Consider the following 17129-nt stretch of genomic DNA (forward strand, 5'->3'; position numbering starts at 1 on the left):
TGAACTCTTGGAACACAAAAATGATATATATGCCAAGGATTTAACTCTTGATTTCAAAAACCAATTTGTCATGTTGCAAACTTTGACACTTCACTCTGAAACTCTGTTTTTTGCTTCCTTTATGATTTTTTGAGCTGAATGATGAACCTCTTGTCTTTTTGTGTAGGGATAGCTATCATTGGATTCGGCAAAGGAGACCAGGGCTGCGCTTGAAGAATTTCACAACTGAAGGAGCTTTGAGAATTACATATTTATTACAAAGATAAAATGGACGATTTTTCTTCAAAACAGAGTTTTGAAGAAAAATCATGATCAAGCATATTGACGATGAAATTTATATCATGAAAACTTATTTCAAACCTCCCTCATATGCCTGCTAGTATTATTGGACACTTTGAAGACAAAATTTGCGAAACCCTAAACCTAATGAGTAACATGACTCTTGGCTGACCAAAAGACCATCCATAATGACTGTAAAATTGACTTTGATGAACTTTAATGATCAAACACGAAACAACAAGTACATGACATGAGGGAAGTATGGAGACAAGACCATTCTGTCAGAAGATCGATGCTCCTAATGGAATGCAGATGATCGAGCTAAATGAGACACCTAAAATGAAATGTAACAAAAGAGGTTTTGATTTCTGACGGAGGGTTGAACAGACCGACTCTAACAGATTCCTAGGCCCGAACAAGTAACATACACTACTAGGATTTACCACAATCCCACCATATACTAGTCCAAGGATCACTAGGCCTATACAAGCATGGATGCCTCTCGATATCTCCACCTAAAACACAACGAATTTTTCTGCCTCCACCCTCTAAACTTTACTGTATATCTCGCCATTCACTGGTTGAGGATTCCTATCCCCAACGAGGGCATACAGAATCAGGATTTATCGCAATCCCACCTTTACTAGTCTATGGAATCCTAGGCCTTGTGATTCCTCCCGAGAACACCCCACTTGGTTTCAAAACCATCTAAAAACCCATCTCAACCAAGTAAGAGAAACCTCATCACACCATGGTTATCCGGAAATGCAAGGCAAGGCTGAAAACCACTGTAACACCTGGAAAAACTCATGCCAATGATAGCAAGAGAAACAAAAATGCACATTCATGTACCATGCATGTCAAAACTAGTAAGAAAATCATATATGAAACTCGATAACTTTAAGTAATCCTGATGTAGCTGCTTGATCTCGCTCTTCCTTGCTTGATCTTTTCTTCCCTTTGCTTTCTGGTCCTTCCTTTGCCTTCCTTCCTCCTGTGCTAGAGTGCTCCAAGAATACTCTAAGTGTTGTAGAGTATGAGAGAGTAGAGAGAATAGAGAAAGAACTTCAAAATTGAACTGAAAAAACATTGTGAATTGATCCTGAGAAGCCTTTTCATTAGTGAGGCCTCTATTTTCTTCAATTTCCATTATTTTTTCTTCATTTTCCTCCTAAGATGAAACCTGTGACCTTTCGCCTTTCTTTTCTCCTAATTTCCTTTTCAATGCGTCTACCATTTCCTTTGCCAATTTCCCCATAGCCATACTAAACCAAATGAACACCCACCAGGGTGTTTTTCCCAACATTTAGCTTGAAATAAGTGTCCCATGACATTTGTTATTATTTTGTCTTTATTTACTTTATTACATGGATTTTTAACCCACGATTGTTACATTGATAATATTTCCTTGTGCAATCCTAGAGGAAATTAACTCCTAAAGATACAAATTTTCTCCTATTTGCTTGCGCAATTCCCAAGGATTGATTCACTTGCTTAACTGCCAAGCCGATACACTCAAGTAGTATACAATTGATGATTACAATGTGCCTTTTCGTCCATTCTAGCTAGGCAATTCAAATTCCATACATGGCTTGGCTATTTTTAGTTGATTGGATAGTTTAACTGAGAGATCATGGTGTTGACAACAATTCTACTACTCAATTAACTTTCAACTGACCCAACTAGTTGGTTGACATCAGTTAACTGAGTCAAACTGAAAATAAATGAACTTGATTTCTAAATTTTAGCAATCACTACATGCGTAACTCTACTTCTAGCCTATAACTTGAATTTGCTCAATAAACTAGTAGACAAAACCTTGTCACATAAGTTAACTACAATCCAAGTCAACCTACTGATGTGGAAAATCAAATTACTAAATTTGACTAAGCACAAGTCAAATTTAGTCTACAATTACAAACAATATTATGTAAATATTTGAATCTAATACATATATTATAATATGATAAAGAAAGGATTGATACCTAAATGAATTTAGGTTAGTCCCAAACTATTAGAGAGCATAGGGTGCATCCATCTACTAAGAACAATCCTAAAATTCTGAAATATATATATATATATATATATAGTTGTAGCGGTAAGAGAATAATCGTTATAAATAATTTTATCATATAATTGCAAAAAAGAACAGAAAACAAAACAACCATTTTTACTATCCATTAGACTAGACATGTTTTCTTTTTTAATATGGTAACAGTTTGAATGAGAACAAGATTGACATACTGAAAACCCATAGTGTAAAAGAGAGAAAGATGTGTACAATCTCCTCTGCTTTTCTTTCTTCTTTAACAAAAAAGGAACATAAAACTTGTCATGACGAAATATGTAATATGAACTTACAAGCGTCATAATCAATATAAATAAAAATTTCCAAGTAATACAACTATTGTACATGAAATGAAGCTTAATACCGAGGTTAAAGAGTAAATAATAATCACATGAAATAAAACCTAGAATTTCGTTGTAATTCCTTAAAAATTTCCATTGGGTTTTAGTTTTAATGGTGAAAGGTCGTAAAGAAAAAATAGCGAGTTTATTTTCCAGGGGAGGGAGATGAAATCTCAGTGAGAAATGCATACAACAGAAATGCCTCTCGAAAAATTATTAATAGGAAAATTTAACTTAGTATATAGTCGAATTAGTAAAGACAATAAATTAACCATCGCGGGTGAGAATCTTAGGGCTGCATGGCTGATAACCCATCCTATCACTCAACTTATACATGAAAAGAACCTAACTGAAATAATGTAATAAAACATTCTATAATAAAAACCTATTCCCGTTTCCGCCTTGACTTCCATAGTACCTGGTAGAGAAACCACAAGGAGGGGCGCGGTTAGAACTGGAGGTACTCCATGCAAGTCGAAATCGTGCTCGCAAAGTTGGAAACAAACCTCTCCAAATTCCAAGAAGGCGTTGTTAGAAAAAGCTAATATTGTAACCAAAAATAATCTAAGAAAAATAAGGGATAGGGTTGGGGTTGAAATTTCACGTGTAACCATTCCTTTGGAGATGACCGTAACCATTACGACCTATACAAACGTAAAGAAAATAAAGTTACTGAGAAAGGAATCTTCATACATAAAAGAAAGGGTTTATACATCAAGAACAACTTGGAAATTTCGATACGTTTCTTCAACGGTGCAAGAGGGTTTCTTGTCCAAGCATTCGGCCCTCAGAAGGAAACATTGAATGACTCTGCTATCAATGTTAATGCATAGAAAATTAAACAAAAGGGAGAGAATAATTAACCAAATTTATTTTAATACATAAAATGTATTAAATAAACAAATTTTAGATATTAATTTTTGGGATTCAACTCCCTTGGTAAGTCATTCATGTATGAACATTTTCATGAGAGGTAGTCATAACTAACTAATTATTTTTATGAGAGGTAGCTGTAACATGGCGTCAATCATCACTAATTTCTCATGATTTTTGAATAGTCCACGTAGTTAAATGAATCACATGACGTCAATCATCACTTACACCCATTAACCAATTTCTCATGATTTTTGAATAGTCCACATAGTTAAATGAATCACATGGGGTCAATCATCACTTACACCCATTAACCAAGACTTCCTAAGAGGTCACCCATCCCAGATAGCCTGTGGCATGCTTAAGTGTTGAGTTATCCCCACAATCAAACCTACTTAGCTTACTATCCTATTTGCAAAACTTTAACAAATATTGTGCCTCCTACGGAAACAAGCAAAGAGACCCCAACCATGAAAAATAAATAACTGTGAACATCAAGTTTAGTTGCAGAGCTCGCTCTATGCAAATGAGAGCAGAACAGTGCGGTGGGAGGGAGGTGATTACTCCCATAAACTGTAGAACCTCCCCCCTTTTGTATATCTAAACCCTAGAAAATTAGAATCATTGATTGAATCGCCATTATGAATTCCCAAAGTGTGCTACGGCTGGCGGGTTTAGAGAATTCAGTAGTGGTGTCAACAATTTTGTCTTGATAGGGGTCCACGTGTATGGAGTCGAGACCGTTGGATTCCAATGGAATACATAAAACAAAAAAATAATTAACACATGAAAATCAAAGTTAAGTTCTAATTCCTAAAAGGGGTAATTTTTTTACAATACCCAAGATAGCCTCGGTTACTCTTAAGGAGGAATTCACATGTACTAATGTGCATGTTGGAATATAATTAAAAGAGCTATACCAATGTGTAAGGACCGTATCAATAACAAAGCAACCATAATGATTGAGAACTTATATTATATGTAATTATTAATAATAATCACTCATATTGTTACCTTTGCATTTAATAACAACGATACACCATAAAAATGTCATGTAATTTGACATGCTTTACTAATTTACCTTTTTCTAATGTAAGAAAAATAAAATTGGAGAGATGTGTTACACCTGGAAAGAGTTTATCGAGGGAATGGAGATTGTACTACAATAAATCATTTTGTAAGGAAGCATATAGGAGCTTATCACATAAGGAAATCCAACTTTAGATGCAAAGAGAGGAGTGTCATACATGATTTCTATGGAAACAAAAACCAAGAGTGCAATGGCTAAAGGAATAGAAAAACAACATAAAAATTTTCCATAACTCATACATGCATCATAATATGATTATAGTACTGAAAAAAGTGAGGATAAAAGTTGAAAACACATATGGAGCATAATGAAACTTTACCGAGGGTGATCACTAAAGTGGAATAGGGTAAGTGGAATAGGGTGGGTGTATGTTCATAATAATCTTTATCTTTTGTGACACATTAGTGGTAATGTAAATCTTGAAAAATAATAATCTATTAACTTGGATGGATGATTAGAAGTACTTACAAAAAGAATTTGAATGTGATGCAAAAAGATGAAATGTAGGAAAATAAATAAACGTTCCAAATATATAATTTTTGTTTATGTAAATTGTGTCTAACTATGTGAATTTTGAGTTTCCTAGACGTAGTGTGTTTTCTCATGCAAAATAATGCATTTGTTTCTATCAGTATAACATTTGAATGCATAAATGATTGAATCTTGCTACACAAATTTTTAGATTTGTAGAGAGCAAATTGTTCTAGTGGGCAACTACTCTCTCTCACTGTCTCTCTCTCTTTATATGTGTGTGTGTATTGAGAAAATAGTTGTGCACAAGAACAATCTGTGAAAGTCATTATATCCTTGAAATTACAAGGTCTTTTATTACTGCAACCTAAAAGGCTCTAAACATTGTTAAGATTTTTTTTTTAGATTGCAGATCCCAATGTCCTCTAGTGCACCATATATATTTTTTTTCAAATGGATAAGGCAAAAAAAAGTTATGGCGGAAGCAAAAGAGGGATGCATTTTAAGATTTTGACATATACAGAGAGAAAAATATATTTAAAATAGTAAAAACTATTAATTGTTAAAAAAAAAGAAAAAAAGTATTTGTTTAGAATTTGTATAGGTGACTCTATATGTGTGTGTAGTTTCATGGATAATTTTGTATAGCCTAAAGAAATCACACATAGAAACACACATGTTCTCTCAAAAATTGATGTTTTCTTGTATTTATAGCCCAAATCGTAAGGTTTGTAATCTTGAACTTATATCTAAAGAAACCAACTCATCAAGAACATAAACTTCCCACTAGGAAAAGTTAAATTCCCAAATCATGTTCTTATTCCTAGTGCTAAAACATGCACATATTCCTAGCATGAAATGCATGCATGTTCATGCTCATATGAAAGTGAACATATTCATGGACATAGGAACTTTAACAAATGGTTGAGGTTTGGTTGAGGTTTGTAATCTTGAACTTATATCTAAAGAAACCAACTCATCAAGAACATAAACTTCCCACTAGGAAAATTTAAATTCCCAAACCATGTTCTTATTCCTAGTGCTAAAACATGCACTTATTCTTAGCATTAAATGCATGCATGTTCATGCTCATATGAAAGTGAACATATTCATGGAGATAGGAAGTTTAACAAATGGGAAATGGTTGAGGTTGGGTTGTGGGGGACATGTAGGGGAAGAGAGCGAGGGATAGATAGGTCAAGAGAGAGAGAGAGAGAGAGAGAGGTGGGGAAGAATGAGTGGGTGAGTGAGAGGAAAAGAGGAGGAGAGAGAGTGTGTGTGTGTGTGAGTGAGAGTCAAAAACTAAGAAAGATAAAGAAAGAGGATGGGGAAGGGAGAGTGTGGGAGAGAGAGAGAGTTGTGGGAGACATGGGGGGAAGATAGAGACATAGTTGGAGGGGGTTTTTGTTGAAGAAGTGACTAAGGGAGAGGGGGAGGTATATAGAGAAAAATAGGAAGGGAGAGGGAGGAGAGAGATGGGGGGAGACAGATGAGAGGGAGAAGAAAGATTGTTTGTATGTGTGAGTGATTTATTAATAATTGGGGGAGAGGAGAGAAAGGAGGGGAAAGAGAGAGGAGGAGGGAGAGATAGAGAAATAATGGAGTGGGGAGAGAAAAATGGAGTGGGAGAGAGGGGGGGGTTATTGAGAAGGATGGGCAAGGGACGGAGTAACTATAGAGAAAAGGGAAAGGAAGGGGGGATAAAACAAGAGAGATGGAGAGAGAGAGTGTGTAAAGGGGAGAGGAAGGAAGATAGAGACAAAGCTAGAGGGGGAAAAAGAGAGAGAGGGAGAGAGATATGGTGGGGTGAGAATTAGAGAGGGGGCTCATAGTTAGTGTAACGCCCTCCTCCCACATTTACCCAAGCTAATTGGTCCACTGGGATGAACATGTGATGAGAGGCTACTATGATGTGGTTCAACTCCCCATGTACAGTTAAGGAAGTGGAACCGATAAAACAAAACCATTCTAACATTCCACACATACTACAAAACCTTCAAGAGCCAACCAACCCTTCCAGGTGACCAACCCCTGAGAGAAATTGACATGCTACTAATCTAGACCCTCAGCTAGGCATTCCAATGAGTATGCACTTTTTAAGGCAGTTTTATGCTAGTGACCCTAGATTCTGGGCCACTTTTTTAGTGCTAGGTCTAAGGCCACTTCCAAGAACTTCATGAAACCTTCAAAATGATAAATAAGATTGAAACAAGGTTACTAATGCAATCATTGGTATAGGTGCTTAATCTGACACCTACTAGCCATGACAGACATTTTGTCAAACATGTCACAAATATGTAATCTACAAGTCATAAAAAATGATCTAAGCATAGGGGTCTCATACTTATCTAAGAATCATCAAGAAGCATTGATGCCTTATCACAATAGATGTATTATCTATTAGGTCATATATTCATTGTTCATTCATTCTCTAATCAAAACATGATGAGAGCCATACATCAATTCTATCATAAAACATACTCATAACCAGCATATAACCAACAGAAATAACAAGGATATGACATCCATCAAATCACATATGAAATAGTACATTTACACATGAAATACCAAGGAGAAGAAGATCTTATTAGTGAATTCTTAAGCCAACCAAACCTAGGACTTCCACGTACCACCTAACCATAAATTTGTTGAACCAAATCTTTCTTTCAGCCAATCACCCATGTGCCATATTCTAAGCATGAATGTGGGACTCACAACAAAACCAACGAGGGTTTCCTCGGATTTTACCACAATCCACCAAGGAATTACTAGGCCGAAAAAATAAACATACAATAGTGGGATTTACCGCAATCCCCACTAGATCACTGGGCTCTAAACAAGCATGGATGCCTCTAGATATCTCCACTTACACTGTGCAGAATTTTTCTATCTCTTATTCTCTATGCTTTACCGTATATCCTGCCATTCATCGATCAAGGATTCCTAGGCCATCAACACTCCAGTCTCGAACCTTTATCGTATATCTCACCATTAATTGGTTGAGGATTCCTATGCTTGATCGAGACTCCACCATGCAAGATTTATCATATATCTCACCAGTCACTGGTCGAGGATTCGTAGGCCTAATCAAGGGCATACACCTTTAGGCTTTACCATGTATCTGCCATTCACCGATCAACGGTACACAAAAGCTGGCTTTACCACAATCCCACCTTTATCGGTCCAAGGATCACTAGGCCTTGTGTTCTCCTTCAGAGACCACCTCACTCAGCTTCAATACCATCCGACAATCCAACTCAACCAAATAAGAGGAACCACCATCACACCATGGCTATCCAGAAATGGCAAGGCAAGACTTAAAATCATTGTCACACCTGGTAGAACCCGTGTCAATGACAACAAGAGAACCAAATACACACATGCATGTATCGTGCATGCCAAATCTAGCAAGGAAATCACACATGCAAATCGATACATGCAAGTAATCTTGTTGTAGATGCATGGTCTTGCTCTTCCTTGCTTGATCTTTGCTTCCCTTTGCCTTATTAGTCCTTCCTTTGCTTTTCTTGATCCAATGTTAGAGTGCTCCAAGAAGGTTGTAAGTTTCCAAGAGTGTGAGAGAGATAATAGAGAGAGAGCTCCAAAACTGAACTAGCAAAAAAGCTCGTGAAATGATCCTCAAAAGCCTTTTTATTAATGAGGCCTCTATTCTCTTCATTTTCCATTATTTTCCTTCATTTTCCTCCTCACATGCATCTTCTGACCTTTCACCTTTCTTTTCTCCTTATTTCCATTACTTTCATAAATAAAATGCCAAATAATGTCTCTTTCCTTTTCAAATCCTTTGTCATTGCCTCCACCAATTTCCCATAGCCATAATAAACCAAATGAACACCCACACTAGGATGGTTTGCCCAACATTTAGCTTGGAATACGTGTCCCATAACCTTGGTCTTATTTTTTCTTTTTTTTTCAACTTTGTTACATGGATTTTTAACCAGAGCTGTTAAAGTTAGGGAGGTAGGAGAGAGAGAGAGAGAGAGAGAGAGAGAGAGAGAGAGAGAGAGAGAGATCGAACTAAATAGGGTTAAGTAATATTGAATCCACTCAAGCATTCACAAATCCACTCAAGCATTCACAAATGAAATTTAAAGAATGAAAAAATACACATGGGGATATTCAAGGCATTGAATCTATTCTCGAATTACAAAATATAATTTAAACAATGAAAACTTTTACATGGTGCGTATAACTTCTAGATAATAAATCTCATAAGGTGTAAACCATTTCTTTGATTTTCATGTTTTACACTCTAAAAGAGATTTGCACCTCAAGAGATTTAATATTTCCATGTCCTTGCTAGATCCGTGATTAAGATGAATCTATGTTGATTTATTTTACTTAAAGGAACATGAACGCTTTTTTAATGCATGAGTTCTTTATAAATATGTAGACTTTCTTAAGACATGCATATCCTTTTTATTAATAAAATTGACTTGAATATTTGATTCCATGTAGAAATTTCTTATGTGGATATGTGTCCTACTTAAATAGAAACATATACACATTCCTTAACATAATATGGTTGTGTGTTCCCACCTATTATAACAAAATACAAAAGAAACTTAGTGTATACACCACTCACCATCCTTTAAAAAAAAGAAAAGAAATAGTCAACATGTTCAATGAATATCTTTCATGAACGACATTTATAACTTTTCTCAATTGTATATATCCAATATAAATTAATATTTTTTTGATCTTGAATGAATCACTATATTATTTTCATCTATATTAATGGTTTAAAAGTGGAAAAAGTGAAGGAATTAGGTCACAGGACAATTTTTATTGGTGGGTCCTAGTTTGTTGAATTAGGGTCTAAAATCTTATGGAATTAGTTTGAGGAATCAAATGGTGGTTTTTTGGGGTTGAAACTTTGTTGCTTAAGCTCCACACTTGCTAATGCTATTATACACAAAAAAATTGCCTCAATCAGAGTTTGTATGCCAATGTTATGACATTTGGAAATTTTCCCATGTTGACCACCATGATTTGAAAGAATGCCATGTCAACTCCCATTTCATGAAAAAGAGGTTGGTCATGTTAAGCTCCACACTTGCTAATGCTATTATACACACAAACAAATTTCCAATGGTTGAAAAATTGCCTCAATCAGAGTTTGTATGCCAATGTTATGACATTTGGAAATCTTCCCATGTTGACCACCATGATTTGAAAGAATGCCATGTCAACTCCCATTTCATGAAAAAGAGGTTGGTCATGTGATAATGATGAAGAAGACTCTAGAAGATACAATATTGTAGTTGTTAAGAGTTGAATGAGTAAAAATCACTCACTTTAGAAGGCTACTAGATTTTGTTAACTATGCCACTAGGAGGAAAAGGAGTTTCATTATATTCAAGTGCATTTTGTTCCATAGATGAGAAAATTAGTTAAGCGTGGGTAGGGAGAGAGGAAAAAAAAAGAGTGTTTTTTCACTATGGTATCCCAGAGGCCACATGTCTCACTTTTTTGTACCTGCATCCATTTCCATTTAGAGAAAAAGAAAGCATATCAGCCTCACCTTTTAACTAGATTTTTCCCTGAAAGGCTTTCCAATGTCATATATTGTGTTGTTATGGTTGTGATAGATTGTATTTTTGTTTGTTCTCTATCTTTTGCATTTTCTATATTACATGCATTAAAACAATTCCATAAGTATAAGTAAAATAAACCTCATAGTAGATATTTTGAATTTATAGTATAAATTTATAAAATTTATTGTGATAAACTCTCTATTAAAATATTTATGTGAGTTTACAAATCAATTTTTTTTCTCCCTATCTTTTTCCAAAGCTTAGGACAATAATTAAAGTCAATAATAAATGAGATAATGAATGGAATTTTCTATGTTCAACTTTTGAGCTAATACCTATAATGTGTTAGGATCACAAAAGGTTTCTCCATCTCTTTACTGATTGATAAAGTATCTAAAATCCATGTGAATTTAACATATTAGGAGTGGTATCGTATGAGCTCAGTGGAGTTGGCATTTATAGGAAACTAGTTTTGGACAAGGATATAAAGTTATTGGGTAATGTGGGATTAGACTTGTATAATGAATTTATAGATCGATAATGTATGTAAAATCCATGTGAGTTTAACATATTAGTAGTGGACAAGTATGAAGTGAGTGGAGTTGGCATTTATAAGAAATTAGTTTTGGAGAAGGCTATAAAGTTATTGGCTATTGTGGGATTAGATTAGTATAATGACTTTGAATAGATTATTTTGTATAAATGAAGAGTTAGACCATTTGTAAATGTAATTTAGATTTGGATTTAAAAAGTATTATTGTATTGAAGGATACATTATATAAAGGAGATGTATAATTCCTTTCATTTGACATGTGACATTTTATTTATATGAACTTTATAAGTAAAAATAATTGAAATATGACATTTTAAAATTATTAATAAAAATATTAGATTGACTCAAATAATTATATACCATTTTTAAACATAAAATTATTAAGAGAAATAACTAAAAAAAATATTAATAACAGAAAGTATTTCATATGGAAATTGTGTACTATAAAAAGAATATTTTCAATGTATTTTCAATGTACATGTTAAGTAAAATATTTCAATATAACTTCATCTCTTTGTATAGAACAATTGAAAGTAAAAAAAAAAAATATTGAGCCAAGAGTCTTATTGAGTGGATAGGCTCATTCTAACCTAGTATGATAGAGATATATAATTTCTTCCATGCTCAACCTCGAATTGACACATGTTCATTCAAATATATATATATTCTTTAAACAAGAAAATTTTGGGTTATAAGAAAGAAACAAAAATGAATATGCATGTTTTACTGCCATTCCCAACCATAAATAAAATATTTCAATGTCCATATGAAATATCATAATCTTATACCAAGATTATAGAGAAATAAAATAACTAAAAATAAAAAACCACATTTTTATTTTCACTTCCTACCAGAGAGTTGTATAATTCTTATACTTTCTAAAAATATCTCAATACATGACTTAGGTAATGTTTTTAAAAATATTTCAATACATAACTCAAATAATATTCTTAAATGCATGTTGACTAATTTATTTCAATCTCAACTTCATACATATATATATGGAGAGAAAGTAATTAGTGTTGATCATAATAAAATATTTCAAAGATTAAAGAAAAGGGGTAATTAAAAATAAAATAAAAAATCAAAGAGATATGTAATTCATTTAATTCTTAATATCAAATTAATTTGTAGTATTTAAAAAATATTATTAATAATAAAGAATTCAATATGACTCCTAAATAATATATTTCAAAAAAAATATTTAAATGTGTATATATTAAGAAGAGTCTTTTCGGTAGAAATCACATAGAAGTGTGGTTCATCATCAGGACCAGATGCAAATCATGGCACACCAATGTAGAGCACAGACTTAAATAAAGGGTGATGTAGATACTAGAGACCAGAATTATGAAAATTAATATTTTAACAATGATTATTAAGATCAAATAAACTAAACTGTATATTATATATGATTAAAAAACAAACTATATATACATTATTGTGGTCAATTTTATTTGAGACCAAGGAATGGTGTGTTCTAATTGCAATTTTAAGTTGTATATTGTATACCATCCAAGTTCCCAAGTAAATTTTGAAGATGTTAGGATTAATTTTGACTCGGGAATGACAATCATTATTGTTTTTAGGCACATGATTTGTCTCCATTGTAAATGCGCTAAGCACCAAGGTGCTAAGGGTCGAGGAGGGTCTCCCTGCCCAGCGTGAGAGGTCAAGGTTTTAGCAGGTCTCCTCATTTAGAACCAAGGGTTGAGTAGGCTCCGCGACAAGCTTCATGAGGTTTTTGGCTAAATGTGTAGACCAAGGGTTGAGCAGGCTCCCCGACAAGCTTTGGGTTTTTGGCTAAATCTATTAGAATTATATTAGGCTAGGTTTTTCCCCTAAGTTGGGGTTTTCCCAAGGTAATTCTTGGTGTTCTTATGTGTTTGATAGCTTCTATTTCTGATGTGGGGTGAGAAGGCAAGAAGATTGGAGTTGAGCTAATGGTTGTAAGTTTTTTTTATATAATGGAAAAGTTACAGATCTTTCCTCGTGGGTGGGGATTTATTGGTCGTTTTGGTTCTGTATATGTTTTATATTATTTATTTCAGATATGGGTTTTGTATTAACATGCTTTTACAGATCTATTGTATTATGTATAGATTTTATATTTATTTTATAAATCCTCCGTTTATTTGTAGATCTCATATTTATGTTACAAATGTACCTCATTTTACACAGATCTGATATTTATATTGTTAGTTGTTTTAAGAGAAGACACTAAATCCATTTTATACATTCAAAAATGTAATTTAAACAATAAAAAAATACACTTGATGTGTGTGTGTGTATAGATTAGGCTTCTAGAGAGATCAAATCTATAGTGTGTTCTATGGTTAAGTGGATATAAGAGCTCTTTTCACAATCTAATATACTAAAGATGTGTAATTCCTTCCTTTCAAAATGCATTTGAAACCATAACATTTAAAATAATAATAATAATAAATGATATGTTAATATACTTCTTAAATAAAACATTCTAATAACTTTATATTAACATAAAGGCACATGGTTTTGGTTTAGAGTAGAGGTGTTTTCTACCTGTAAAAACAAAAAAAGAATGTATAATTCTTTGGAAGTTTAATATATATGGAGTTGATGTTAAGTATAATATATATATGAATGATAAATAATTAATTAAAAAAAAATCAAATTTATAATTAATATAAATCTATCTTAATTTCAAATTTATTAAATGCAGAAAGAAATCAAATCTCTTAAAATGCAATTTTTTCTTAAATTCCATTTAAAACTCAACAATTTAAAAAAAAAATTTATTTAATCTCCGTAAAAATCATATAATGAATTTTAAGGACAAATAGAAAGAATAAAATCTATTTCTGTTATATGCCGAGAGGGATTAGGATTAAAGTTCTGAAGGTACAACTTTTATTTTGAATTTTACACTCTGAAAAGCGATTCTGATCTCTCATTCTTAAAAGTTAAAGTTTGCATTTCCAAATATTTAATCTTTTTTAACGCAAAATAAATGTACAAGCAAAATTGTATTTCAATGTTACAATTATTCAATTTGCTGTGCACGTTATTTTAGCATACCAGATATTTATTTTAATAAAAAGACTTTTTATTCACAACAGAAAAATAACAAGTAACTTATTTGATCTTTTAGAAAGACTTATTATTATTTGGACATTACACATGTTTAAGCTGTGAGAAAAATGTCCCTTAACATTAAATTTGATGAGGCGAAATCCACTAAATCACACTTTATAATGCTTTCCAAAATACAAATACTAAGGAAAAAGCTTTGGGTTACATGCACTGAACGTACAAATACACACAGCGGAACTATTGATTCCAGGGGATAGTTATCGTATATCTAATCCCAGAATTTGCACAACATAATGAAACTACAATAATAAAATATAATTCAACTTTCTCCCCATTTTAATCTGATTCTCTTCATCAGCAACATTCCTCGCACAGGAAACAACAGCACAGAGCCGCAAGGCTGCAGATCCACATTCACAGAAATAAATAAATAACAGAAAACCTAACATACAGTCAATTACAAATATATTAATGAAATTTTGAATTTAACTCATACCATCCTTCAATGAATCCTTTCTCTTCTCTCTGCTGCGTTTTGACAGTGTGAGCTTCAGCATATTGAGGCCTAGGAGCTTGCGTAGGATACCCTGATAGCAGGAAAAGCATTTTAATGGAAATGAAAATCAATTGTGATTATCAGTCAACGAAACAATAAAGAGGAAAAGGGAGGACAGGAAGAGAAGTGAAGAAAATACGGAACCTGGAGGAGGATTTCCTTCCGTGAAGCTCACAGGTGGTGGTGGAGACCTTTTGTTGTCAGACATGGCGTGCTTTTTAAGAATCAACACCTTCAGACCTTCAACTCACAGCAAGAGCGATGATAATGAACTGATTGTGCAATGGATTTGTTTAGAATTAGTGTGATATATATACACAATGGTAAATCTAAAGCAGAGGAGGGAGCACAAAGTCTAAAGTGCACAGCTAATCAGATTATTCTTCACCGACACTTTCTTTTTTTTTTCGGTGAAAACCGGCATGTATAACGCACTAAAATTACGGCAGTAGGCCCCAGTTTCCTGAGAATCCTTAGTCATCTCCACCTGGGAATCCTTCGACATATCCAGATCTCTCTAGATCCATTTACATGTATATGACTACTATACCTGAATGCCAACAAAGATATGTTGGGTTGCCACATCATGATGATGTGGACAAAAGGATTCCCCATGCCAAAGATGGCTCATACATTTTTTAGATTACATTCTTACTCATAGTCAATGTTTGGCTTAAGAGTTATTTGTGTGTCTCAAATAAATCACCCAGAATAATATAATTTTTAGTTATCACAATATATCACCATATACTAGTGAAGCTATTGCGTTGTTGTGAAAGGGATGGAATTCTTTAGAGAGTTATTGTGTTGGTGTGGAAGGGAGTGTATTCTAATTTCTCTAAAGAAAATATGCTAAATTTACTCAAATTTGCAATGGTTTGATAGAGTATAGTTATTGATTGGTTTGATATAGTATAGTTATTGATTAGTTTAATTTGATCAGTTTTAAGAAAAACAAATTAAATCAATATGTTTTTAAGTAAATAATTATTTGATTTATTTTACAATTTTAAAAATAAAATTAGTTTAAGAAAAAAGTTTTAAAATCAGTATGTTTTTTATTAATAGAGTTTAGGGATAATTTTCTAGATGGGACGGCCTAAAGTGTGCTCTAAACTATTTAAGGAGATATGGGGAGGGACACTGCAATGCCTAGTTACCCTCCAAATTCCACACATGATAATAGGATAGATGGAGTGGTTGAAGAGCAAGGTCGTCTGTTGTTCGGCACAGTAGATCATGGAGTTAATTATCGCCGTGCTTGCTAGCCTGTCACCTCCCATTTACTATGCCATGAACCCACCCTGTGCAATATGGAAGAATGCATTGAAGGGGCTCTACATTTCAAGGCTAGCTCCGCTTGTTATAATGTTAAAACAAGAATGTTTCCATTCCCTGTAGATTTTTACACAATCCAATTGGCAGTATAGATGTAGGTTTCAAAACTTACAAGATTTTTAGACTTACATTCAACCTCCTGAAAAAAGAAAAGAAATTGGAAGGGTCAGGCCTCCTAACTTGGTTCTTTCATTCCTTCACATTCATTATCTTTGGTTAGCCTCTTTGTCTTTTCATGTGCTTGAGCAATGTGAAGTCATGATAGAGTTTTAGTAGTGGTGTCATGGAAGCCTTCATGGCTTCTCTTAGCTCTGTTCCTTCGAGCTCTAACAAAGCAAGGAGGTATTTCTCTCCCAAATTGGATAAGGAAGTTATAGGCTTGAGCTCCTATCCAATTTGTCGATAACTTGGATTTTAAGGTATCACTTTCCCCTTTCTTTCAGTTTGTAAGTGTTTTTGGTAGGGAATTGTTCATAGATGCAATCTCCTTCCCCCTCTCCTCCTAGAATTTTCTAATTCTCTCTCATCTTGATGTGGTTTTTACTTTATGCTTTTTGAAGCCTTCATTTCACCTCTTTGTCTTTTATGGCTCCCTTCCTTCAATAATTCTCCCTCCCTATCTGCTTCAATCATGTTGAATAAATTTTCATTAATGTCAATGCACTGGGGAGATTCACACCTTTAGGACTAAGCTTATTACAAGCTCAAGGTTGCAAAGTTTGTTACACATTTGAGTTTCCAAATATGTACTTCCTGAAGAAAAACTCATGGGTAAATATGGTGGTACTCATTTCCTATGTGGCAGAAGTAATTTGCACAATCATAATCTAACTCTCTAAATAAGATCAGGGTTAAGGAAGATATGTTGCCACTCCTTTCCTATGTAGCAGATGTAATTTGCACAATCATAACCTAACTCTCTAAATAAGA

General features: G+C 33.6%; 1 protein-coding gene across 1 annotated transcript; it reads right to left on the reverse strand.

Moving 5' to 3' along the window:
• Positions 1–14445: 14445 nt before the first annotated feature.
• On the reverse strand, positions 14446–15163 carry LOC149167332 (protein CYSTEINE-RICH TRANSMEMBRANE MODULE 12-like). The gene is made up of 3 exons (XM_089431511.1): positions 15006–15163; positions 14802–14892; positions 14446–14705 (listed from the first exon to the last, which is right to left on the reverse strand). The coding sequence occupies exons 1-3, from the start codon at positions 15067–15069 to the stop codon at positions 14660–14662; spliced, it is 201 nt and encodes a 66-aa protein (XP_089287637.1). The 5' UTR covers positions 15070–15163; the 3' UTR covers positions 14446–14659.
• Positions 15164–17129: the final 1966 nt, after the last annotated feature.

Source organism: Pinus tabuliformis, chromosome 5_1 (genome assembly GCF_031772625.1).
Source record: "Pinus tabuliformis cultivar Carrire ecotype Pingquan chromosome 5_1, CPIR1, whole genome shotgun sequence".
NCBI lineage: Eukaryota > Viridiplantae > Streptophyta > Pinopsida > Pinales > Pinaceae > Pinus > Pinus tabuliformis.